General features: G+C 58.0%; 1 protein-coding gene across 3 annotated transcripts in view; it reads right to left on the bottom strand.

The window, feature by feature from the left end:
- cacna1g (calcium channel, voltage-dependent, T type, alpha 1G subunit) overlaps positions 1-20,855 on the bottom strand; it is a 541,990-nt gene that overhangs the window by 121,147 nt on the left and 399,988 nt on the right. For all 3 annotated transcript variants that reach the window (XM_072483051.1, XM_072483052.1, XM_072483053.1), the window contains exon 21: positions 7,040-7,166. In XM_072483051.1, coding sequence (XP_072339152.1) covers positions 7,040-7,166 — 127 coding nt within the window. The remainder of the gene's footprint in view (positions 1-7,039; positions 7,167-20,855) is intronic.

Raw genomic sequence — 20,855 nt, 5'->3', positions numbered from 1 at the left:
ATAGTGGTGAGGTTCCACCGCTACAAGGACAGGGAGATGGTCCTGAGATGGGCGAAAAAGACACGGAGCAGCAGGTGGGAGAACGCGGTGATCCGCGTGTATCAGGATTGGAGTGCGGAGGTGGCGAGAAGGAGGGCGAGTTTCAATCGGGCCAAGGCGGTGCTCCACAAGAGGAAAGTGAAATTCGGAATGTTGCAGCCGGCAAGACTGTGGGTTACACACCAGGGTAAACACCACTACTTCGAGACGGCAGAGGAGGCGTGGACATTTATTGAAGAGGAGAAGTTGGACTAGATTTGAGAAAGAGTGTTTGAAATGAAGTAGCGAGGTGGTGGCAAGGGACTGTGAATCAGATGGGGGAAAATCTTCTTTCCCCTCGAAGGGGGGACACACGAAGAAATGTGGGCGCCGGTGGGGGAGGGGAGGGGAAGGAGAGAGGGAGCTGCGCCATCAGGGGCAGGGCCGAGAGGGAAGCGCGGGCTTTGTTCCCGTGAAAAGGGGGCGCAGGGGGCCTCACATAATGGGAGGCTAAGGATAAACGGGGGAAGCCGAGGTCAGCCAGAGTTTGCTGACTTCCGGAAGCAATACGGGGGGAGCAACTAAGCTAGAGAGGGATCTAGCGGGGGGGGGGGGGGTTTAACTGGGTTGCTGCTGCTAAGGGGAAGGGGGAGCTGTTACGGGATGGGGTGGTCGGGACGGGAGGGCACCGTCCGGGGGATAAGCAGGTGCGTGGGAACCGGGTGAGGAGCTGGTGTAAAAAAGGGGATGGCTGGTCGACGGGGGGGGGGGGTAAAGAGCCCCCCAACCCGGTTGATCACGTGGAACGTGAGAGGGTTGAATGGGCCGATTAAGAGGGCAAGGGTATTTGCGCACCTAAAGAAGCTAAAGGCAGACGTGGTCATGCTTCAGGAGACGCACCTGAAACTGGCGGATCAGGTCAGATTAAGAAAAGGATGGGTGGGACAAGTATTCCACTCGGGCTTGGATGCGAAAAATAGAGGGGTGGCAATACTGGTGGGGAAATGGGTATTGTTTGAGGCGAAGACCACAGTGGTGGACAGTGGGGGTAGATACGTGATGGTGAGTGGCAGATTGCAAGGTGAGGCGGTGGTGCTGGTGAACGTGTATGCCCCGAACTGGGATGATGCGAACTTTATGAAGCGTATGTTGGGGCGCATCCCGGACCTGGAGATGGGAAAGTTGGTAATGGGGGAGGGACTTCCACACGGTGCTGGACCCAGGGCTGGACCGGTCCAGATCTAGGACCGGGAGGAGGCTGGCAGCGGCCAAGGTGCTTAAGGGCTTTATGGAGCAGATGGGAGGAGTGGATCCCTGGAGATTCACTAGACCAAGGAGTAAAGAGTTTTCCTTCTTCTCCCATGTCCACAAAGTGTACTCCCGGATAGACTTCTTTGTCCTGGGAAGGGCGCTGATCCCAAAGGTGGCAGGAATGGAGTATTCGGCTATAGCCATTTCAGATCATGCCCCACATTGGGTAGATCTGGAAGTAGGAGAGGAAAAGGAGCAGCGCCCACTCTGGAGATTAGATATGGGACTGTTGGCGGACGAGGGGGTATGTGTAAGGGTGAGGGGATGTATTGAAAGGTACCTAGAGATCAATGATGACGGAGAGGTCCAGGTGGGAGTGGTCTGGGAGGCACTGAAGGCGGTGGTTAGAGGGGAGCTGATCTCCATAAGGGCCCATAAGGGGAAACAAGAGGGTAAAGAAAGGGAGAGATTGTTGGGGGAGATTTTGAGGGTGGATAGGCAATATGCGGAGGCTCCAGATGAAGGGCTATACAGGGAAAGACGGAGATTGCACACGGACTTTGACTTGTTGACCACGGGTAAGGCGGAGGCACAATGGAGGAAGGCACAGGGAGTGCAGTATGAATATGGAGAGAAGGCGAGCCGGCTGCTGGCCCAACAACTTAGAAAGAGGGGGGCGGCGAGAGAGATCAGAGGGGATGGAGACGAGGAGGGAAAGATGGAACGGGGAGCGGAGAGAGTGAACGGGGTGTTTAAGGTATTTTACGAGAGGCTATATAAGGCTCAACCCCCGGAAGGGAAAGAGGGAATGATGCGTTTCCTAGACCAGCTGGAGTTCCCGAAGGTTGAGGAACAGGAGATGACAGGACTGGGAGCGCAGATTGAGGTGGAGGAGGTGGTAAAAGGAATTGGGAACATGCAGGCAGGGAAGGCCCCGGGACCGGATGGGTTCCCGGTAGAATTCTATAGGAAATACGTGGACCTGCTGGCCCCACTTCTGATGAGAACCTTTAATGAGGCTAGGGAAAGGGGGACACTACCCCCGACGATGTCGGTAGCGACGATATCGCTGATCCTGAAAAGAGACAAAGACCCGCTGCAGTGCGGGTCATACAGGCCTATTTCCCTCTTGAACGTGGGGTGGTGCATGATGATCAAACGGGGTTTGTTAAAGGGAGGCAATTGAATGCTAACATACGGAGGCTGTTGGGGGTGATGATGATGCCCCCACCGGAGAGGGAGGCGGAGATAGTGGTGGCGATGGATGCAGAGAAAGCATTTGATAGAGTGGAGTGGGACTACCTGTGGGAAGTACTGAGGAGATTTGGATTTGGAGAGGGGTCCATTAGATGGGTTCAGCTCCTGTACAGGGCCCCGGTGGCAAGTGTGATTACAAATAGGCAACGGTCTGACCACTTCCGACTATATAGGGGTACAAGACAGGGATGTCCCCTGTCCCCGTTACTGTTTGCGTTGGCAATTGAGCCATTGGCCATAGCGCTGAGGGGCTCTAGGAAGTGGAGGGGGGTACTTAGAGGAGGAGAAGAGCATCGGGTGTCATTATACGCGGATCATTTGTTGTTGTATGTCGCGGACCCAGTGGAGGGGATGCCTGAGATAATGCAGACACTCAGGGAGTTTGGAGAATTTTCAGGGTATAAATTGAATATGGGGAAGAGTGAACTGTTTGTGATGCACCCCGGGGAACAGGGCAGGGGAATAGACGATTTACCGTTGAGGAGGGTAAGAAGAGATTTCCGGTATTTAGGGATCCAGGTGGCCAGGAACTGGGGAACCTTGCATAAGCTTAACTTGGCACGACTGGTAGAGCAGATGGAAGAGGACTTTAGGAGGTGAGACATGGCGCCCCTGTCATTGGCGGGCAGGGTGCAGGCGGTTAAAATGGTGGTCCTTCCGAGGTTTCTTTTTGTGTTCCAGTGCCTCCCTGTACTGATTACAAAGGCTTTTTTTAAGAAGGTGGACAAGAGTATTATGAGCTTTGTGTGGGCTGGAAAGACCCCAATAGTAAAGAGGGGGTTCCTGCAGCGTAGTAGGGACAGAGGGGGACTGGCACTGCCGAGTCTAAGTGATTATTATTGGGCTGCCAACGTGTCAATGATATGTAAGTGGATGAGGGAAGGGGAAGGAGCGGCGTGGAAAAGACTGGCGATGGCGTCCTGTAGGGGAACTAGCTTAAAAGCACTGGCGACGGCGCCGTTACCGTTCTCCCTGAAAAAATACACCACAAACCCAGTGGTGGTGGCAACTCTGAAAATTTGGGGGCAGTGGAGACGACATAAGGGAGTGATGGGTGCCTCAGTGTGGTCCCCGATAAGGAACAACCATAGGTTCGTCCCGGGAAGGATAGATGGGGGATTTAAATCTTGGCAGCGAGCAGGAATTGCGAAATTGCGGGACTTGTTCTTAGACGGGACGTTCGCGAGTCTGGGAGCACTGACAGAAAAATATGGGTTGCCACCTGGGAATGCATTTCGCTATATGCAAGTGAGGGCATTTGTGAGGCAACAGGTGAGGGAATTTCCGCAGCTCCCGGCGCAAGAGATCCAGGACAGAGTGATTTCGGGGGCATGGGTGGGTGATGGTAGGGTGTCAGATATATATAGGGAAATGAGAGACAAGGGGGAGACGATGGTCGAGGAGCTGAAGGGAAAATGGGAGGAGGAGCTGGGGGAAGAGATTGAGGAGGGGCTGTGGGCAGATGCCCTAAGTAGGGTAAACTCTTCGTCCTCGTGTGCCAGGCTCAGCCTGATACAATTCAAGGTTCTACACAGGGCGCATATGATGGGAGCAAGGCTGAGTAGATTTTTTGGAGTGGAAGATAGGTGCGGGAGATGCGCGGGAAGCCCGGCGAACCGCACCCACATGTTTTGGTCATGTCCGGTATTGCATGGGTTCTGGGTGGGTGTGGCAAAAGTGATCTCGAAGGTGGTGGGGGTCTGGGTCAAACCAAGCTGGGGGTTGGCTATATTTGGGGTTGCAGATGAGCCGGGAGTGCAGGAGGCGAGAGAGGCCGACGTGTTGGCCTTTGCGTCCCTAGTAGCCCGGCGAAGGATTCTACTTATGTGGAAAGAAGCTAAGCCCCCGGGTGTGGAGGCCTGGATCAACGACATGGCAGGGTTTATAAAACTGGAGCGGATAAAATATGCATTAAGAGGTTCGGCTCAGGGGTTCACCGGGCGGTGGCAACCGTTCCTCGACTATCTCGCAGAGCGATAAGGGAAAATAGGAAAGGCAGCAGCAGCAGCCCGAGGGGGAGGGGGGGGGGGGCTCATTTGGGTCTTCAGGGGTTTTATGTGTGTGTTTATATATTAGTTATTTATATTTGATTTCACAAAGTTACTATCTTAGTTCTTATTTCTGTTGTTTCTTATTTTGTTATTGGCAGTTGCCGATAGTCAGCATATTATTTATTTATAAAACGATCAATGTATATATTATTACAAAGTTGTAAAATGGGAAATTTTTGTTTGATCGAAAAACTTTAATAAAATATGTTTTTTTTAAAAAGACTCATCATGCACATGGATATTTGAGGATGCAGCACTCAGCACTTAGAAGACACTGCTGCAGGAGCTCCACAGGGCAGGTTCCTGGGTGTAAACATCTTCAGCTGCTTCACTCTCAACTTTGCCTCCATCATAAATTCAGCAATGGAGATGTTTGCTGACCATTGTGCATTGTTCAATTCAATTTCCAACTCCTCAGATAATGAAGCAATCCATGCCCATAAACACAGGCCCGTACAGCATTGAACAAATAATGTTCAGGCCATAAGTGTTGCTAGGCGACTCTTTTTAAATTCATTTTGGGGATGTGGGCGCCGCTGTCTAGAGGCCAGTGTTTGTTGCCCATCCCTTGTTGCCCTTGAGAAGGTGGCGGTGAGCTGCTTTCTTGAACTGCTGCAGCCCCAAAGGTGTAGATACACCCAAAGTGCTTTTAGGGAGGGAGTTCCAATGTTTTGCCCAATGACAATGAAGGAATGGCGATATATTTCCAAGACAGGATGATGAGTGACTTGGAGGAGAATCTCCAGGTGATGGTGTTCGCAGGTATCTGCTGTCCTTGCCATTCGAGATGGTAGTGGTCTGGATTTTGGAAGGTGCTGCCAAAAGAGCCTTGTTGAGTTCCTGCAGTGCATCTTGTAGATGGTAAACACAGCTGCCACTGCGTGTTTGTGGTGGAGGGAGCGACTGTTTGTGGAAGGGGTCCCAATCAAGCGGGCTGCTTTGCCCTGGATGGTGTCAAGCTTCTTGAGTATTGTTGGAATTGCACCCATCCAGGCAAGTGGAGAGTATTCCATCACAATCTGGACTTATGCCTTGTAGATGGTGAACAGGCTTCGGGGAGTCAGGAGGTGAGTTACTCGCTGCAAAATTCCCAGCTACTAACCTGCGCTTGCAGCCACAGTATTTATACCAACCCAATTAAATGACCCAACCACAGAGTCTAACTACCTAACATTGGCCTTCAATGGCATCCCCATCATCAAAGCCCCACCATCTACATCCTGGGGATTGCCATTTCGACTAAAAACTGAACTAGACCACATGAACACTTTGGCTACAAAAGCAGGTCAGAGGCTGAGAATTCTGTGGTGAGTAACTGTGCCTGATGGCTGATCCTCCACAACTTGCCAGCACTTTGATACAATATAGGATATAATATAGCAGTCTGCTTGATCGACAGCCCATCCATCACCTTAAACATTCATAAGAACATAATAAAAAAAGAGTAGGAGTGGATCAGATGACCTCTCAAGCCTGCTCCAATATTCAATGTGATCATAGCTGATCTACAGCTCCAACTCCACTTTCCTTCCTGTTCCTCAGATCCCCTGGTGCTCTGAGAAATCAAAAAGCGATCTACTTGAGCATTGAAGATACTCACCCTTAACCTACCTCCTTGCAGCCTCTCTGTGTCCTTCTTTCTGGTGGGCAGGACCGTGGCACAGTGGTTAGCACTGCTGCCTCACAGTGCCAGGGATCGGGATTCAATTCCGACTTCAGGGGGCCGGTCTAGACGGAGTTTGCACGCTCTCCCCGTGTCTGCGTGGGTTTCCTCCGGGTGCTCTGGTTTCTTCCCACAGCCCAAAGATGTGCAGGTTAGGTGAACTGGCCATGCTAATATTACCCAAAGGTTAGGTGGGGTTACAGGAATAGGGGTGGGGGGTTGCTCTATCGGAGCAAGGGTCGGTGCAGACTCAATGGGCTGAATGGCCTCCTTCTGCACTGTAGGGATTCTATGATTCTTCTTACATTCCCACCTATCCTTGCATTGTCAGCAAACATGGGTACACTACTCTTGCTTTCTTCCTCTAAGTCATTAATGTAGAATGTAAATAGCTAAGGCTGCAATACAGATCCCTGCAGCACCCAAATAGTTATAACCCGCCAAATTGAAAGTGGCCCATTTATCTCCACGCTCTGGCCTGACTTTTCCCGCACCTCCCGCCAGTGGGATCTTCCAGTTCCATTGAAGTGGCTGGATGTTTGAATGCTGCCCGCCTTACCCGGTTCTGCACCCGCTGCGTTTGGGCTGGTAAATTCCACCCTATGTTTTTTATCCATTAACCAATCCTCCATCCGTGCCAATAAGTTACCCCCAGTTACATGAGCCCCCACCCCAATACACCAGAGCCTCGATCTCCAGGGCACACAGGATCCTCACTGAGGGCACAGAGAGCCCTCACCCCCAGGGCACACACTGTCCACACCCCCGCACGCTAGGCTGATTTGATGAAGGTACAAACCTGCACGCCTAAGATGCCAAAGATGATGAAGAAAGCGCAGCAGATCACCACAATATTCCCAATAGGCTTCAGGGATGACATCAGTGTTTCGACCACGAGTTTGAGGCCTGGCGCTCGGCTGATTACCCTGTTTGAAACAAGAGAGCTTGTATTAATGATCGATCTGACCGAGGTGAGCGTTTTCTTTACACCAAAAACGACATGAGGCTGAATTTTCACTTTGAGGGTGGGAAACAGGAGCTGGGTGGGGTTGGCGGGAGGGTGGGCAGAGGGGAAGGAGGGTTGGGAACGCAGTCACTGGTTGGAATTATGACCGGGGCACTGTCCTATTTGACATGGAGACAGGTTCCCTGTCCAAAGAAGGATGGCAGGGTGGCTCTGGGAGTTAAAAAGCCAATTGAAGGTCTTGTAGCTTCAGAGGAGCACCTGGCTGCAGCAAAGCGTAAGTCACTGAGAGGGCACTTCAACACGAAGGTTCCCTCTCAGCAAATTTAATTGAAAGTGTGGTAAAGGAAGGATTGGTGACCACCAGTCAGTATGTATAACAAATTATAATGGTATATTTTCAGATGGCACTTACACAATGTTATCACTCTGGGGCCTACACTGGCTGCAAAGGTCTGCACTCTGCACCAAGATCCCTGCACATAATTCCCATTGGGTGATGGGGTCACATGGCCCACCCGATGCACGTCCCTTAAAGGGGACAGCTAATACAGAAATATATCAAAATTAGCCAGGGAAAATTGTAAGATGGCAGGGGGGGGGGGGGGGGGGGGGGGGGGCTGGTGGTGGTGGTGGTGGTGGTGGTGGTGATATGTAGCTGGGGTGGCATTTGGCTTTTTGGCAACCTCATCCAGGCAGAGGATTAGATAGGGTGAACAGTGAGAGCCTTTTTCCTCGGATGGTGATGTCTAGCATGAGGGGACATAGCTTTAAATTGAGGGGAGATAGATATAGGACAGATGTCAGAGGTAGGTTCTTTACTCAGAGAGTAGTAAGAGCGTGGAATGCTCTGCCTGCAACAGTAGTGGAATCACCAACACTAAGGGCATTCAAATGCTCATTGGATAGACATCTGGACAATAAGGGAATAGTGTAGATGGGCTTTAGAGTGGTTTCACAGGTCGGCGCAACATCGAGGGCCGAAGGGCCTGTACTGCGCTGTAATGTTCTATGTTCTATGGTTGGCAGAGATAACTTGACCTCTTGACCTGCTGGAGCATCGGCACACCCTCGGCTGCCACTGGGCGCCCACCTCCGGTCAGTTAACCTGTCCTCAGTTGTTTTGGGAACCCCATTTGACCTCCTGAGCTTACCTTTAATGAGGCTCTTTACGAGCTTAACCCTTGTTGGCAGGCAGCCAGCCCTGCCTGTCCTGAAGACATCTCGGCCAAAATGTCTGATGCCAGGAATGGAATCAGGAAACTAGGTACTTTTGGCCGTGGTCTGCCTTTGTCTAGACTTCGGTGGGCCCCTGGAGATCCTACCCATTGGGCGCGATTTTCCCAAAAAGGGAACAAAGTTCCCAAGCAAATGCGCTTAGCTGCGTGGTTCCTGCCACTTGCAGTGGCTATTCAATGCAATTCGCTTTGAATAAGGGCCTAACTGGGGAATCCGTGGCCGCACATAGCCCCGTTTTGCAATGGGGACTTTATTCGCCGAAACTCCTCTGCTGTAGCGAGAGATTGGGTCACCATTTTTGAATGGCGTCCCGATCTCCATGGCCCCCCCAAAAAGTCCCCAACCTTCTCCAGCCCGAACCCACACCAGGCAACCCCAGCCCAATCACGTGTGCACAAATAATGCCAGCTTGGCCCCTTGGCAGTGCCAACCTGGCAAACAGCAGTGCCACTTGGGCACATTGGCAGTGCCAGGCTGGCACCCAGGTGGCACTGCCAGGGTGCCCAGGTGGCACCAGCAGTGCCAGGGCACCACCCTGCCCAAAAGGCATGCAACTGAGGGCCTCCGATCCCCTTGAAGATCCCCATGAGTGCCATTCCGTCTGGTCCCCGTTTGTGGGATCCCAAAGGGATTGAATCCCAAAGCCTCAGGTGCCTTGGGAATCTGCACATTAGAGTAAGGTTACTGCCTCGCTCCAATATGCAGATTTGCCAAAACCCGATCCAGCCCATTGTTTGGTGGGATTAACCTTGCAACGTCTCGTGAGATTGCGTTGAATCTCGCAAAGCATTACGAGCCGGATAACTCCCGGGAACGGAGTCTCCTGGCTTTCACCGGCCGTGCTGCGCCACGGCGAGCTGCTTTTCCGGTGCAGCGTAGCCGGCAGATCGCGCCCACGGTATATTCTTCCCTCCAGTCTGAAATGTAATCATTCAGAATAACTCTCTGCTTCCTGTCCTTTAGCCAATTTTGGATCCAGGCTGCCACAGTACCTTTAGTTCCTTGAGCTGAAATATTACGAGCTTGCCTAGATATGAATGAATGAAAATCGCTTATTGTCACAAGTAGGCTTCAAATGAAGTTACTGTGAAAAGGCCCTCGTCGCCACATTCCGGCGCCTGTTCGGGGATGCTGTTACGGGAATTGAACCGTGCTGCTGGCCTGCCTTGGTCTGCTTTCAAAGCCAGCGATTTAGCCTTGCGCTAAACAGCCCCTATTATGGTATTTTGAAAGTCCTTGGGCGAAATTCTCCGTTATCGGCGCAAAGTCCGCCGATCGGCGAAAAAACGGCGCAAATCCGACTTGCGTCACGTCGGAAAAATGGGTCGAAAGTCTCCGGCACGAAATGGGCTAGCAGCGACGTAACGGGAACCGCGCTTGCGCAACTGGTTCACGCCGTGCAGCGTCATACGCGCCGCACGGCGTGACGGCTCATAAGGCCGCACTGCTCCCCCCCACCCGACCGGAACACCCGACCGGAACACCCGACTGGATGGCTGGCCGCCGCTCAGCCCCGAGGTTCGAGTCACGGGATGTGGAGGCGCTCCTGGACGCAGTGGAGCAGAGGAGGGATGCCCTGTATCCCGGGCACGGCCGCAGAGTTGCCCCACGCCACAGCCGGCGTCTGTGGAGGGAAGTGGCAGAGGCCGTCACCGCTGCGGCCCTGACACCACGGACAGGCACCCAGTGCCACAAGAAGGTGAACGACCTCGTCAGAGCAGGCAGGGTGAGCCTCCCCATATCCCCCCTCCCCCAAAATCCCCCCCTCCCCATATCCCCACCTCCCCCATATCCCCCCTCCCCCATATCCCCCCTCCCCCATATCCCCCCCTCCCCCATATCCCCCCTCCCCCATATCCCCCCTCCCCATATCCCCCCCTCCCCCATATCCCCCTCCCCCATATCCTCCCTCCCCATATCCCCCATATCCCCCCTCCCCCATATCCCCCCATCCCCATATCCCCCTCCCCAATATCCCCCCTCCCCAATATCCCCCCTCCCCATATCCCCCATATCCCCCCTCCCCATATACCCCCTCCCCCATATCCTCCCTCCCCCAATATCCCCCCTCCCCCATATCGCCCATATCCCCAAGTGAATCCAGCCCTAACCTTAACCTCTGCAATGCACGCGCAACCGATGGCGTGCATTCATATACCTGCCTAACACTGTTGCCTTTTACCCCTGCCACCACCGCCCCCCCCCCCCACAGGAGAAGCGCGCACACAACAATAGGGAGCATGTGAGGACTGGAGGAGGCCCCGCTGATGAGAGGCCACTGACCGAACACGAGGAAAGGGCCCTGGAACTGGCTGGCGGACCTGACGACCGGGAGGTTGCTGATGCAGAGGTCGGGGGCGTACTAGCAAGTGAGCCACCGACAGCCCCGTCCCCATATCTCCCCTCCCCTATATCCCCCTCCCCCATATCACCTGATCACTGCCTGCGTGTCTAACCATGCATGCTTCATTGTGTATCGCAGGACCAAACGTCCAGGCACCCATCCCCGCAGATGCAGACCGCCCGCAGGATGCCCCTCGGAGGCCACGGGAGACGGAGAGACCCGGACCCTCCAGCATGCGACGCCCGCAGGATGCCCCTCGGAGGCCACGGGAGACAGAGAGACCCGGACCCTCCAGCATGCGACGCCCACAGGATGCCCCTCGGAGGCCATGGGAGACAGAGAGACCCGGATCCTCCAGCATGCGACGCCTGCAGGATGCCCCTCGCGCACCACGGGAGACAGAGAGACCTGGAGCAACAGGGAGACGACACCCCCGTCACGTGCGGGAGCGACCACCCAGTGACGAGGGGGGCAGCCACAGGCCCCCGTCACGTCCGAGCCAGGACACCACTACCCAGGACACCACTACCCAGGACACCACTACCCAGGACACCCCTACCCGGGACAGCACTACCCAGGAAGACGAAATACCAGACAGTGACTCAGAGTGGATGGGTGGAGACGAACCCCCACCCCAAAGTGCCATGGACTCAGAGTGGGACGAAGAGCACGACACAACGCCACTGCTGTCACCAACACCCTCCACCATCGCAGAAACACCTCGGTTGGGCACTTCAGTGATGAGGCGTCTGGTACACTCACTGGTGCGCACAACACAGCCATCCCGGTACAGCAGGTGGAGGTAGGAGCAGCAGAGGGGCCGGGCGGTCGGAGGGCAGCCCAGCCCAAGCGAACATCTGCCGCCCAGATGGATCCCGGGTTCCTGGAGGTACCACACCCACACATAGATCCGATGCAACCACCGACCCGGAGACGAGCGAAGAGGGTGACGGCCGGCATGCGGCGGCTGCAGTCGCAGGTGGAGGAGTCCACCCGCGTCCAGGAGCTGGAAGTGGTGCAGGTCATGTGTGCCACCCAGGCTGACACCGCACGGGTGGCGTCCGCGGTGGAGGCAATGGGTGCGACGGTGTCAGACATGGGGAACGGTTTGCGAGGCCTGGGGCTTTCCGTGCAGGCGGCGTCTGTGGCCCAGGACATGGCTGCCCTCTCACAGGAGGCCATGAGCCAGTGCCAGCGCCAGATGGCAGAGGCGCTCAACACCATAGCCCAGTCTCAGCAGGCCATGGCCCAGTCTCTGCAGGCCATGGCCCAGTCTCTGCAGGCCATCGCTGAGGGCATCGGCGCCAGTGGCCATGTGCGAGCCGGCGTCGCACTGTCACAGACAGGGTTTGCCAACCCCCTGAGCTCCATGGCTGCAAACCTGCAGACCCCTGTCGATACCAGCACGGGCCTCCTGGACTGGCAGCGCCAGATGTCGGGGGGGGCGTCGGATGGCCAGTCCGTTCGCATCCCCCACCTATGTAGAGGCCTGGGGGCCATCGGGCACCCCGAGGGAGGAGGAGGTGGTGTGGTCCGTCCCGGCTCCCCCTGTAGGGGAGGTCCCGGAACACTGCGACACCTCGGACTCCCCCCCTTCCGTCCCAGGTGCATCGGGTGGGCAACGGGCAGGAAAGGCTGGCAGCTCGCCATCCCAGTCGCCCGGGCCGCAGCCTGGCCCATCTAGGCCAGGACGCCCCAGGAAACGGCCGCCAAAGGGATCCAGTGTCAGAGGGCAGGAATCACAGGAGTCCACCTCCAGTTCTGCTGTACCGTCTGGGGAACCACGTAGACGTAGTCAAAGGGCCCGTAAGGCCAAACAATTAGACACTGAGTAAGTTGGCACGGGTGCAGGGCACAGATGAGTTTTAGGGGCTAGGGCACGTGCATGAACTCCTTTGGTTATTAAAGTCAATGTTACACCTACAGAAGCTGCCTTTGTGCTCTGTCCAAAGCGTGCGGGGGTGTCATGTACATTGAGCGCAAGTGTGTGTGTGAGGGGTGGTGTTACCTCAGCCCCAGGTGAGTCTGCCCCGTTCCCCCTGGGCCGCCATCAACATCCCCCCGGGCAGAGGACGGGACCGTGCGCTGCAGTGTCACAGCCGCATGCAGGGATGGTCCGGGTGGATGGTGGTACTGTGGCCATGGGTCAGACATAGTCCAACGATGTGGAGCCAGGAGCTCACCGCAGGGCGGGTTGTCATCATCCTCCATGGCCTGCAATAGACACGCGTCCACCCGCAACTGTGTGAGCTCGGCCCGTTGTGCCGCAGGTGGATCGGCAATGGGGGGGGGGGGGTGGTGTGCATGCGGGTGGGGTGGGGGAGGAGGGTGAGGGTGCTGGGTGGGTGGATGGGTGGGGGGTGTGGGTGGTCGGCTGTTGTCATGGTGTGCGGTCTGTGGCCATACTACCCGATTCCCACGCCCATCTAGTCAGTGAAGTGGGCGGCTATCAGTCTGTCCCGTGCCCGCTGGGCCAGCCGGTAACGGTGGACAGCCACCCGCCTGTGTCTACCCCGTCTGCCCTGACCATTACCCCCCATCCCCCTCATCTGGGAGGACTGCGCCTCTTCCTGCTGCTCCTCCACTTCGCCCTCCTCTGCCTGCGGCACATCGCCCCTCTGCTGGGCTATGATGTGCAGGACGCAGCACACCACAATGATGCGGCCGACCCTATCTGACCGATACTGGAGGGCGCCCCCAGAGAGGTCCAGGCACCTGAAACGCATCTTCAGCACGCCAAAGCACCTCTCTATCACTCCCCTTGTCGCTACATGGGCATCATTGTAGCGGTTCTCCGCCTCATTGCGTGGCCTCCGTATAGGCGTCATCAGCCACGATCGCAATGGGTAGCCCCTGTCGCCCAGCAACCAGCCCCTCAGCCGGGGATGGCGTCCCTCGTACATGCCGGGGATGGATGACCGCGACAACACGTATGAGTCGTGTACACTGCCTGGGTAACGGGCGCAGACGTGCAGGATCATCATGCGGTGGTCGCAGACCACCTGTATGTTCATCGAATAGGTCCCCTTCCTATTGGTGAACACGGCCCTGTTATCTGCAGGTGGCCGCACTGCGACGTGCATCCCATCAATCGCGCCCTGGACCATGGGGAACCCGGCCACGGCAGAGAAGCCCATGGCCCGGGCATCTTGGCTGGCCCGGTCCACAGGGAAGCGGATGTAGCGGTGCGCCATGGCATATAGGGCATCTGTCACTACCCGGATGCACCGATGCACCGATGTCTGCGATATGCCGGACAGGTCCCCACTCGGTGCCTGGAATGACCCCGTTGCATAAAAGTTCAGGGCCACCTTAACCTTGACGGACACGGGGAGAGGGTGTCCCCCGCCAGTGCCACGCGGTGACAGGTGTGCCAGCAGGTGGCAGATGTGTGCCACGGTTTCCCGCCTCATCCGGAGTCTCCTCCTGCATTCCCGTGAGGTCCTGGTATGACTGCCGGGGCCGGTACACCGGGGCGCCCTCGGGTGCCTCCGTTGCCGTGGGGCCGCGACGTCCTCCTCCCCCTCCTCGTCCTGTCGGTCAGGTGTCCCTCCAGCCTGCTGCCGCCTGTCCCTCTGCGGCAGCCTGCGCCGCCTCTCTGGCACGCTCCTCCTCCTCCTCCTCCTCATCCAGGGCAACATAGATATTAGCGGCTGCCGCCACGGCGGCCAACATCGCTGGATGATGGGAAAACATGACGGCCTGGTGGGGGGGAGGGGAACGACGACATGTCATCATTGCCCATATCCCCTCCTCCCCCCAGCCAGGTGGCATGGACCGCATGGGTCCAACTGTCGGACCCCAACCTCCTCCCCGGCATGGACCCCCCATCCTCCTCCCCGGCATGGACCCCCCCCAACCTCCTCCCCGGCATGGAACCCCCATCCCCCTCCCCGGCACGGTCCCCCCTAACCTCCTCCCCGGCACGGACCCCAACCTCCTCCCCGGCACGGACCCCCCATCCCCCTCCCCGGCACGGACCCCTCCAACCTCCTCCCCGGCACGGACCCCCCATCCCCCTCCCCGGCACGGACCCCACATCCCCCTCCCCGGCACGGGCCCCCCATCCCCCACCCCGGCACGGACCCCCCCAACCTCCTCCCCGGCACGGACCCCAACCTCCTCCCCGGCACGGACCCGCCCCCAACCTCCTCCCGGCACGGACCCCCCCAACCTCCTCCCCGGCACGGACCCCCCATCCCCCTCCCCGGCACGGACCCCCCCCAACCTCCTCCCCGGCACCGACCCCCCCAACCCCCTCCCCGGCACGGACCCCCCCAACCTCCTCCCCGGCACGGACCCCCCCCCAACCTCCTCCCCGGCACGGCCCCTCCCCAACCTCCTCCCCGGCACGGACCCCCCCCCAACCTCCTCCCCGGCACGGACCCCCCCAACCTCCTCCCCGGCACGGACCCCAACCTCCTCCACGGCACGGACCCCCCATCCCCCTCCCCGGCACGGATCCCCCCCAATCTCCTCCCCGGCACAGACCCCCCATCCCCCTCCCCGGCACGGACCCCCTCCCCAACCTCCTCCCCGGCACGGACCCCAACCTCCTCCCCGGCACGGACCCCCCATCCCCCTCCCCGGCACGGATCCCCCCCAATCTCCTCCCCGGCACAGACCCCCCATCCCCCTCCCCGGCACGGACCCCCTCCCCAACCTCCTCCCCGGCACGGACCCCCCCCCCCCCAACCTCCTCCCTGGCACGGACCCCCCCAACCTCCTCCCCGGCATGGACTCCCCCCAACCTCCTCCCCGGCACGGACCACCCCCAACCTCCTCCCCGGCACGGACCCCCCAACCTCCTCCCCGGCACGGACCCCCCATCCCCCTCCCCAGCACGGACCCCCCCCCAACCTCCTCCCCGGCACGGACCCCCCCCAACCTCCTCCTCGGCACGGACACCCCCAACCTCCTCCCCGGCACGGACCCCAACCTCCTCCCCGGCACGGCCCCTCCCCAACCTCCTCCCTGGCACGGACCCTCCCCAACCGCCTCCCCGGCACGGACCCCCCCCAACCTCCTCCCCGGCACGGACCCCAACCTCCTCCCCGGCACGGACCCCACATCCCCCTCCCCGGCACGGATACCCCCCAATCTCCTCCCCGGCACGGACCCCCCATCCCCCTCCCCGGCACGGACCCCCCCAACCTCCTCCCCGGCACCGACCCCCCCAACCCCCTCCCCGGCACGGACCCCCCCAACCTCCTCCCCGGCACGGACCCCCCCCCAACCTCCTCCCCGGCACGGCCCCTCCCCAACCTCCTCCCCGGCACGGACCCCCCCCCCAACCTCCTCCCCGGCACGGACCCCCCCAACCTCCTCCCCGGCACGGACCCCAACCTCCTCCACGGCACGGACCCCCCATCCCCCTCCCCGGCACGGATCCCCCCCAATCTCCTCCCCGGCACAGACCCCCCATCCCCCTCCCCGGCACGGACCCCCTCCCCAACCTCCTCCCCGGCACGGACCCCAACCTCCTCCCCGGCACGGACCCCCCAACCTCCTCCCCGGCACGGACCCCCCCAACCTCCTCCCCGGCATGGACTCCCCCCAACCTCCTCCCCGGCACGGACCACCCCCAACCTCCTCCCCGGCACGGACCACCCCCAACCTCCTCCCCGGCACGGACCCCCCCAACCTCCTCCCCGGCACGGACCCCCCCAACCTCCTCCTCGGCACGGACCCCCCCAACCTCCTCCCCGGCACGGACCCCAACCTCCTCTCCGGCACGGACCCCCCCCCCAACCTCCTCCCCGGCACGGACCCCAACCTCCTCCCCGGCACGGACCCCCATCCCCCTCCCCGGCACGGACCCCAACCTCCTCCCCGGCACGGACCCCCCTCCCGGCACTCCCCCGGAGCCCAGCCCACTCTAACCACCCCCCCCCCCCCGCCGCACACACACACACACACATCCCGAGACACACCTCTCCCCACACATTCAGGAGGTTTGATTTACGTCGACGTGAACGGTCATCACGTCGATGGGACTTCGGCCCACCCGGAAGGGAGAATATCGGCAGGCCGAAAATCGGCTGCCTTGCGCAGACCCGTGCCATTCTCCGACGGCAGCGGCGCCATTAACACCCCGCCGACTTTTCTCCCTTCGGAGACTTCGGCAACCGGCGGGGGCGGGATTCACGGCGGCCAACGGCCATTCTCCGACCCTCTGGGGGGTCGGAGAATGACGCCCCTTAAGTTCAACATTGACTCCACGGACGGCATTCTCCGACCCCCCGCCGGGTCGGAGAACCCCTGGGGGACAGCGCGAATCCCGTATTCTCCGGTGCCGTTTATCGAGCGGGGTCAGGATGCCCGCCACGCCGGTCGGGGCCAGCGCCCCCCCCCACCGGCAATTCTTCGGACCCCGATGGGCTGAGCGGTCGTCCGTTTTTGGCCAGTCCCACCGGCGTGGGTTACGCATAGTCCCACACGGTGGGGGCCTGGCAGGTAAGTCGGCGGGGGCGGTCCTCAGGGGAGTGTGGGGGCCCTCCAGGTGGCCTGGCCCGCGATCGGGGCCCACCGATCTGCGGGCGGGCCTGTTCCGTGGTGGCACTTCTTCCGTGCCGGCCCCTGTAGGGCTCCGCCCTGGCCGGCGCGGAGAAGAGAACCCCCCGTGCATGCACCAAAATACGCTGACTGGTCTGCGCATGCACGGAACCACGCCGCCGGTTGCGTGCATGCACGAGATCACGCTGGCCCTTCGGCACATGCGTGAACTCGTGCAGTCCCTTCGCCGCCGGTTGGAGCGGCGCCAACTCCTCCGCCGTCCACCTAGCCCCCGAAAACGCTGAGAATTCCGAACTTTCGGGGGCTGTTGACGCCGGAGTGGCTGATGCCGGTTCTCCCGCCGGTGTGGTGACTTAGTCCCCAGAAGGGAGAATCCCGCTGCACATGTTAATGCATCAAAAAACTTGATCAAGTTAGTCTAACCTGACTTGCCTTTAACTAAATTAAATGCAATTGTCTGCAGATGCTGGAATCTGATACTAAAACTGAAAAAGTTGGACAATCTCAGCAGGTCTGTCAGCATCTGTGGAGGGAGAACAGGTTAACGTTTTGAATCTGGATGACTCTTTGCCAAAGCGCCTGTGTGGACTTTCATTTATAAGCTCACACTTTTCTAAATGCCAATTAATTTAGTCTCAGCAGCCCTCATTTGGCCATTAATTGGCAACTAAAGGGCCTCAATCGGGGTGAGGGTGGGTGGGCCACTCTAGACCTTGTTCACCCCCTCCATAAAATCATGGCCAGGCCCGGGTGGGTGGGTAGACGTTGGGAAGGATGCCCACTGAATTTTATGGCCCTGCCTTGCTGGCAAACTTGCCAACAGTGGTTCATCAAATTATGTCCCACATCCTTTGCAATCTCTATTCGTACTTCCTTTGGTAACTTTTGTAAGGGCCACGAAAAATCCAGCACGAGTTTTAAGGATACAAAGTAATAACATTTATTTACTATAACATATATACATAACAGTAGCAGTAACTTCCCTTGCTACATACTCCTTCCTGCTGGTTCCTGAACTGGCCAGCTTTATTTATACTAGGAGTTTACTAGTGGTTTCTCCGCCCCCTCATTGGGGAAGCTCATACTCCCACAGGATTGTGGGATAGTCATTAGTCCCCAGCCAATGGTAAGTAGGCAGGTTATAACATCCCTCCCCTGCAAAGTCCAAGGAATCCACCGAAGACCCTGGCGAAGGAGAGCGTCGGACTCGTTTGGCCGCAGGCCGGACACCATTTGCACGCGGCGCTGGATCAGGCGGCGTGTAACGAGACGGAGACCGGCGCTTCTGTGAAGAACGCGCAATGGTTGTACATCCCCGGCCCGTGGACCCGAGGATTCCCCCTCTGATGCACCCTGTGTCTCCATCTCGGAGTCAGAGTCTGCTGCCCCCGTCATGTCAGCGTCTCTATCTCCATTCGGTCCCGTAACGACCTGCGCAGGCTTCGAGTGAGGCACCAGTGGAAGATTGTGAGGACTACCTTCCCTTGTCTCTGGTCTCTGTGGCTGTTGAAATGAGCTCCGGGGGAGGGGAATCTTTTGAGGGGTGGTCTTCTGGACCGAACGTGGCCTACATGTTTTCGCTGGAGATGACCCTGGGCTTGCACTTGGTAAGATATAGGGCCCGTTTGGCGAAAGATTACACCAGGAACTCATTGGGCACCACCAGCAAAATTCCGAACGAACACTGGATCACCGGGCGCAAACTGCCGAATCGGCCGATGCCGAGAAAATCCCTGTCCCTGCCGTTCTTGTGTGCGGCGTACCTTTGCGCCAATGTCCGGGAAAACCATACTAAGGCGGGTGCGAAGTCTCCGGCCCATTAGGAGTTTTGCGGGAGCTACCCCAGTCACTGCATGGGGGGTGGTCCTGTACGTAAACAAAAAGCGAGCCAGTCCCGTGTCCATTGATCCGGAAGACTGCTTCTTTAGGCCTCTTTTGAATGTCTGCACTGCGCGCTCTGCCAACCCATTTGAAGCTGGGTGGTAAGGGGCAGTGCGGATATGGCGGATGCCGTTCATCTTTGTGAACCTCGCAAACTCCTCACTCGTGAATGGAGTGCCGTTATCCGTGACCAGCACCTAAGGGAGGCCATGCGTACTAAACGATAAACGCATCTTTTCAATTGTTGCGCTGGATGTTGTCCCCTGCATCTTATGCACCTCTAGCCATTTGGACTGGGCGTCAATTAGTAGAAGAAACATGGATCCTTGAACAGGGCCTGCGAAATCTGCATGCAAGCGTGCCCAAGGCCGCCCTGGCCATTCCCAGTGATGTAGGGGCACGGCCGGCGAAGCTTCTGATGCTCCTGGCAAATGGAGCAGTTTTGGGCCACCTTCTCAATGTCGGTGTCGAGGCCTGGCCACCAGTCATAACTCCAGGCCAACATTTTCATTTTGGTCACGCCTGGATGCCCATTATGCAAGTCTCTTAGTATCATCTCCTGGCCTTTTTCCGGGACAATCACACGCGTCCCCCACAAGAGGATGCCGTCTTCCACGCTGAATTCTGACAGCTTGGAGGAAAATGCCCGCAACTCGCCTGGGAGCTGTCTATGCTGCCCACCATACAGGACTAGGTGCCGAACCTTTGACAGGACTGGCTCCGTCTGGGTCCACTCACGGATCTGTGATGCCGTGACAGGCAAGGTGTCCATAAAATTTAGGGTTGCAACCACCTCACCGGTCGTGGGGGTCGACATGGGGCCGGTCAATAAAGGCAATCGGCTCAGTGCGTCGGCATTTGCTATCTGCGTACCTGGTTTGTGCTCCAAAGAATACTCGTATGCAGCAAGCAACAAAGCCCAGCGCTGGATCCGTGCAGAAGCATTGGGCAGTATTGGCTTATCCTCTCTGAAAAGTCCCAGCAGGGGCTTATGATCAGTCACGATAATGAAATGGCGGCCGTACACGTACTGGTGGAAGCGTTTCACCGCAAAAACCACTGCCAGGCCCTCCTTCTCGATCTGCGCGTACTTTATCTCCGCTGCAGTCAATGTGCGGGAGGCGAAAGCTATCGGTAGTTCGGCCCCGTTCTCCATCTTGTGGGACAGGACGGCCCCAATACCGTACGGGGATGCATCACATGTGATGAGCAAAGGCTTTCCAGGATCATAGTGGGTTAGTAACCCAGACGACGACAATTGTTGCTTTACCCGCCGGAAAGCGGTTTCTTGCGGCTGACCCCAAACCCAGGTGTGATTTTTCTTTAGTAGAAGGTGCAAAGGGGCCAGCGTAGTTGTCAGATTGGGGAGGAACTTCCCATAATAGTTTACGAGACCGAGAAAAGAACAAAGATGCGAAGTGTCAGTTGGGGGCGGGGTCCTGTTGAATTGCACGCACCTTCTCTGCGACGGGGTGCAAACCTTCGCGGTCCACCCGGTAACCTAGGTAGACTACTTCCTTTGCCTGAAATACGCACTTTGTGCGACGTAAACAGACTCCAGCCTCCGAAAGGCGTCTAAGGACAGCTTCCAGATTCTCCAAATGTTCCTGCTCCGACGTCCCTGTAATCAAAACGTCATCTAGGTAGACAGCCACACGTGGTAAACCTCTC

The sequence above is a fragment of the Scyliorhinus torazame genome, chromosome 18 (genome assembly GCF_047496885.1).
Source record: "Scyliorhinus torazame isolate Kashiwa2021f chromosome 18, sScyTor2.1, whole genome shotgun sequence".
Classification (NCBI taxonomy): Eukaryota; Metazoa; Chordata; class Chondrichthyes; order Carcharhiniformes; family Scyliorhinidae; genus Scyliorhinus; species Scyliorhinus torazame.
Note: the sequence above shows the minus strand (reverse complement) of the source record. Positions and strands in the feature narration are given on the sequence as shown.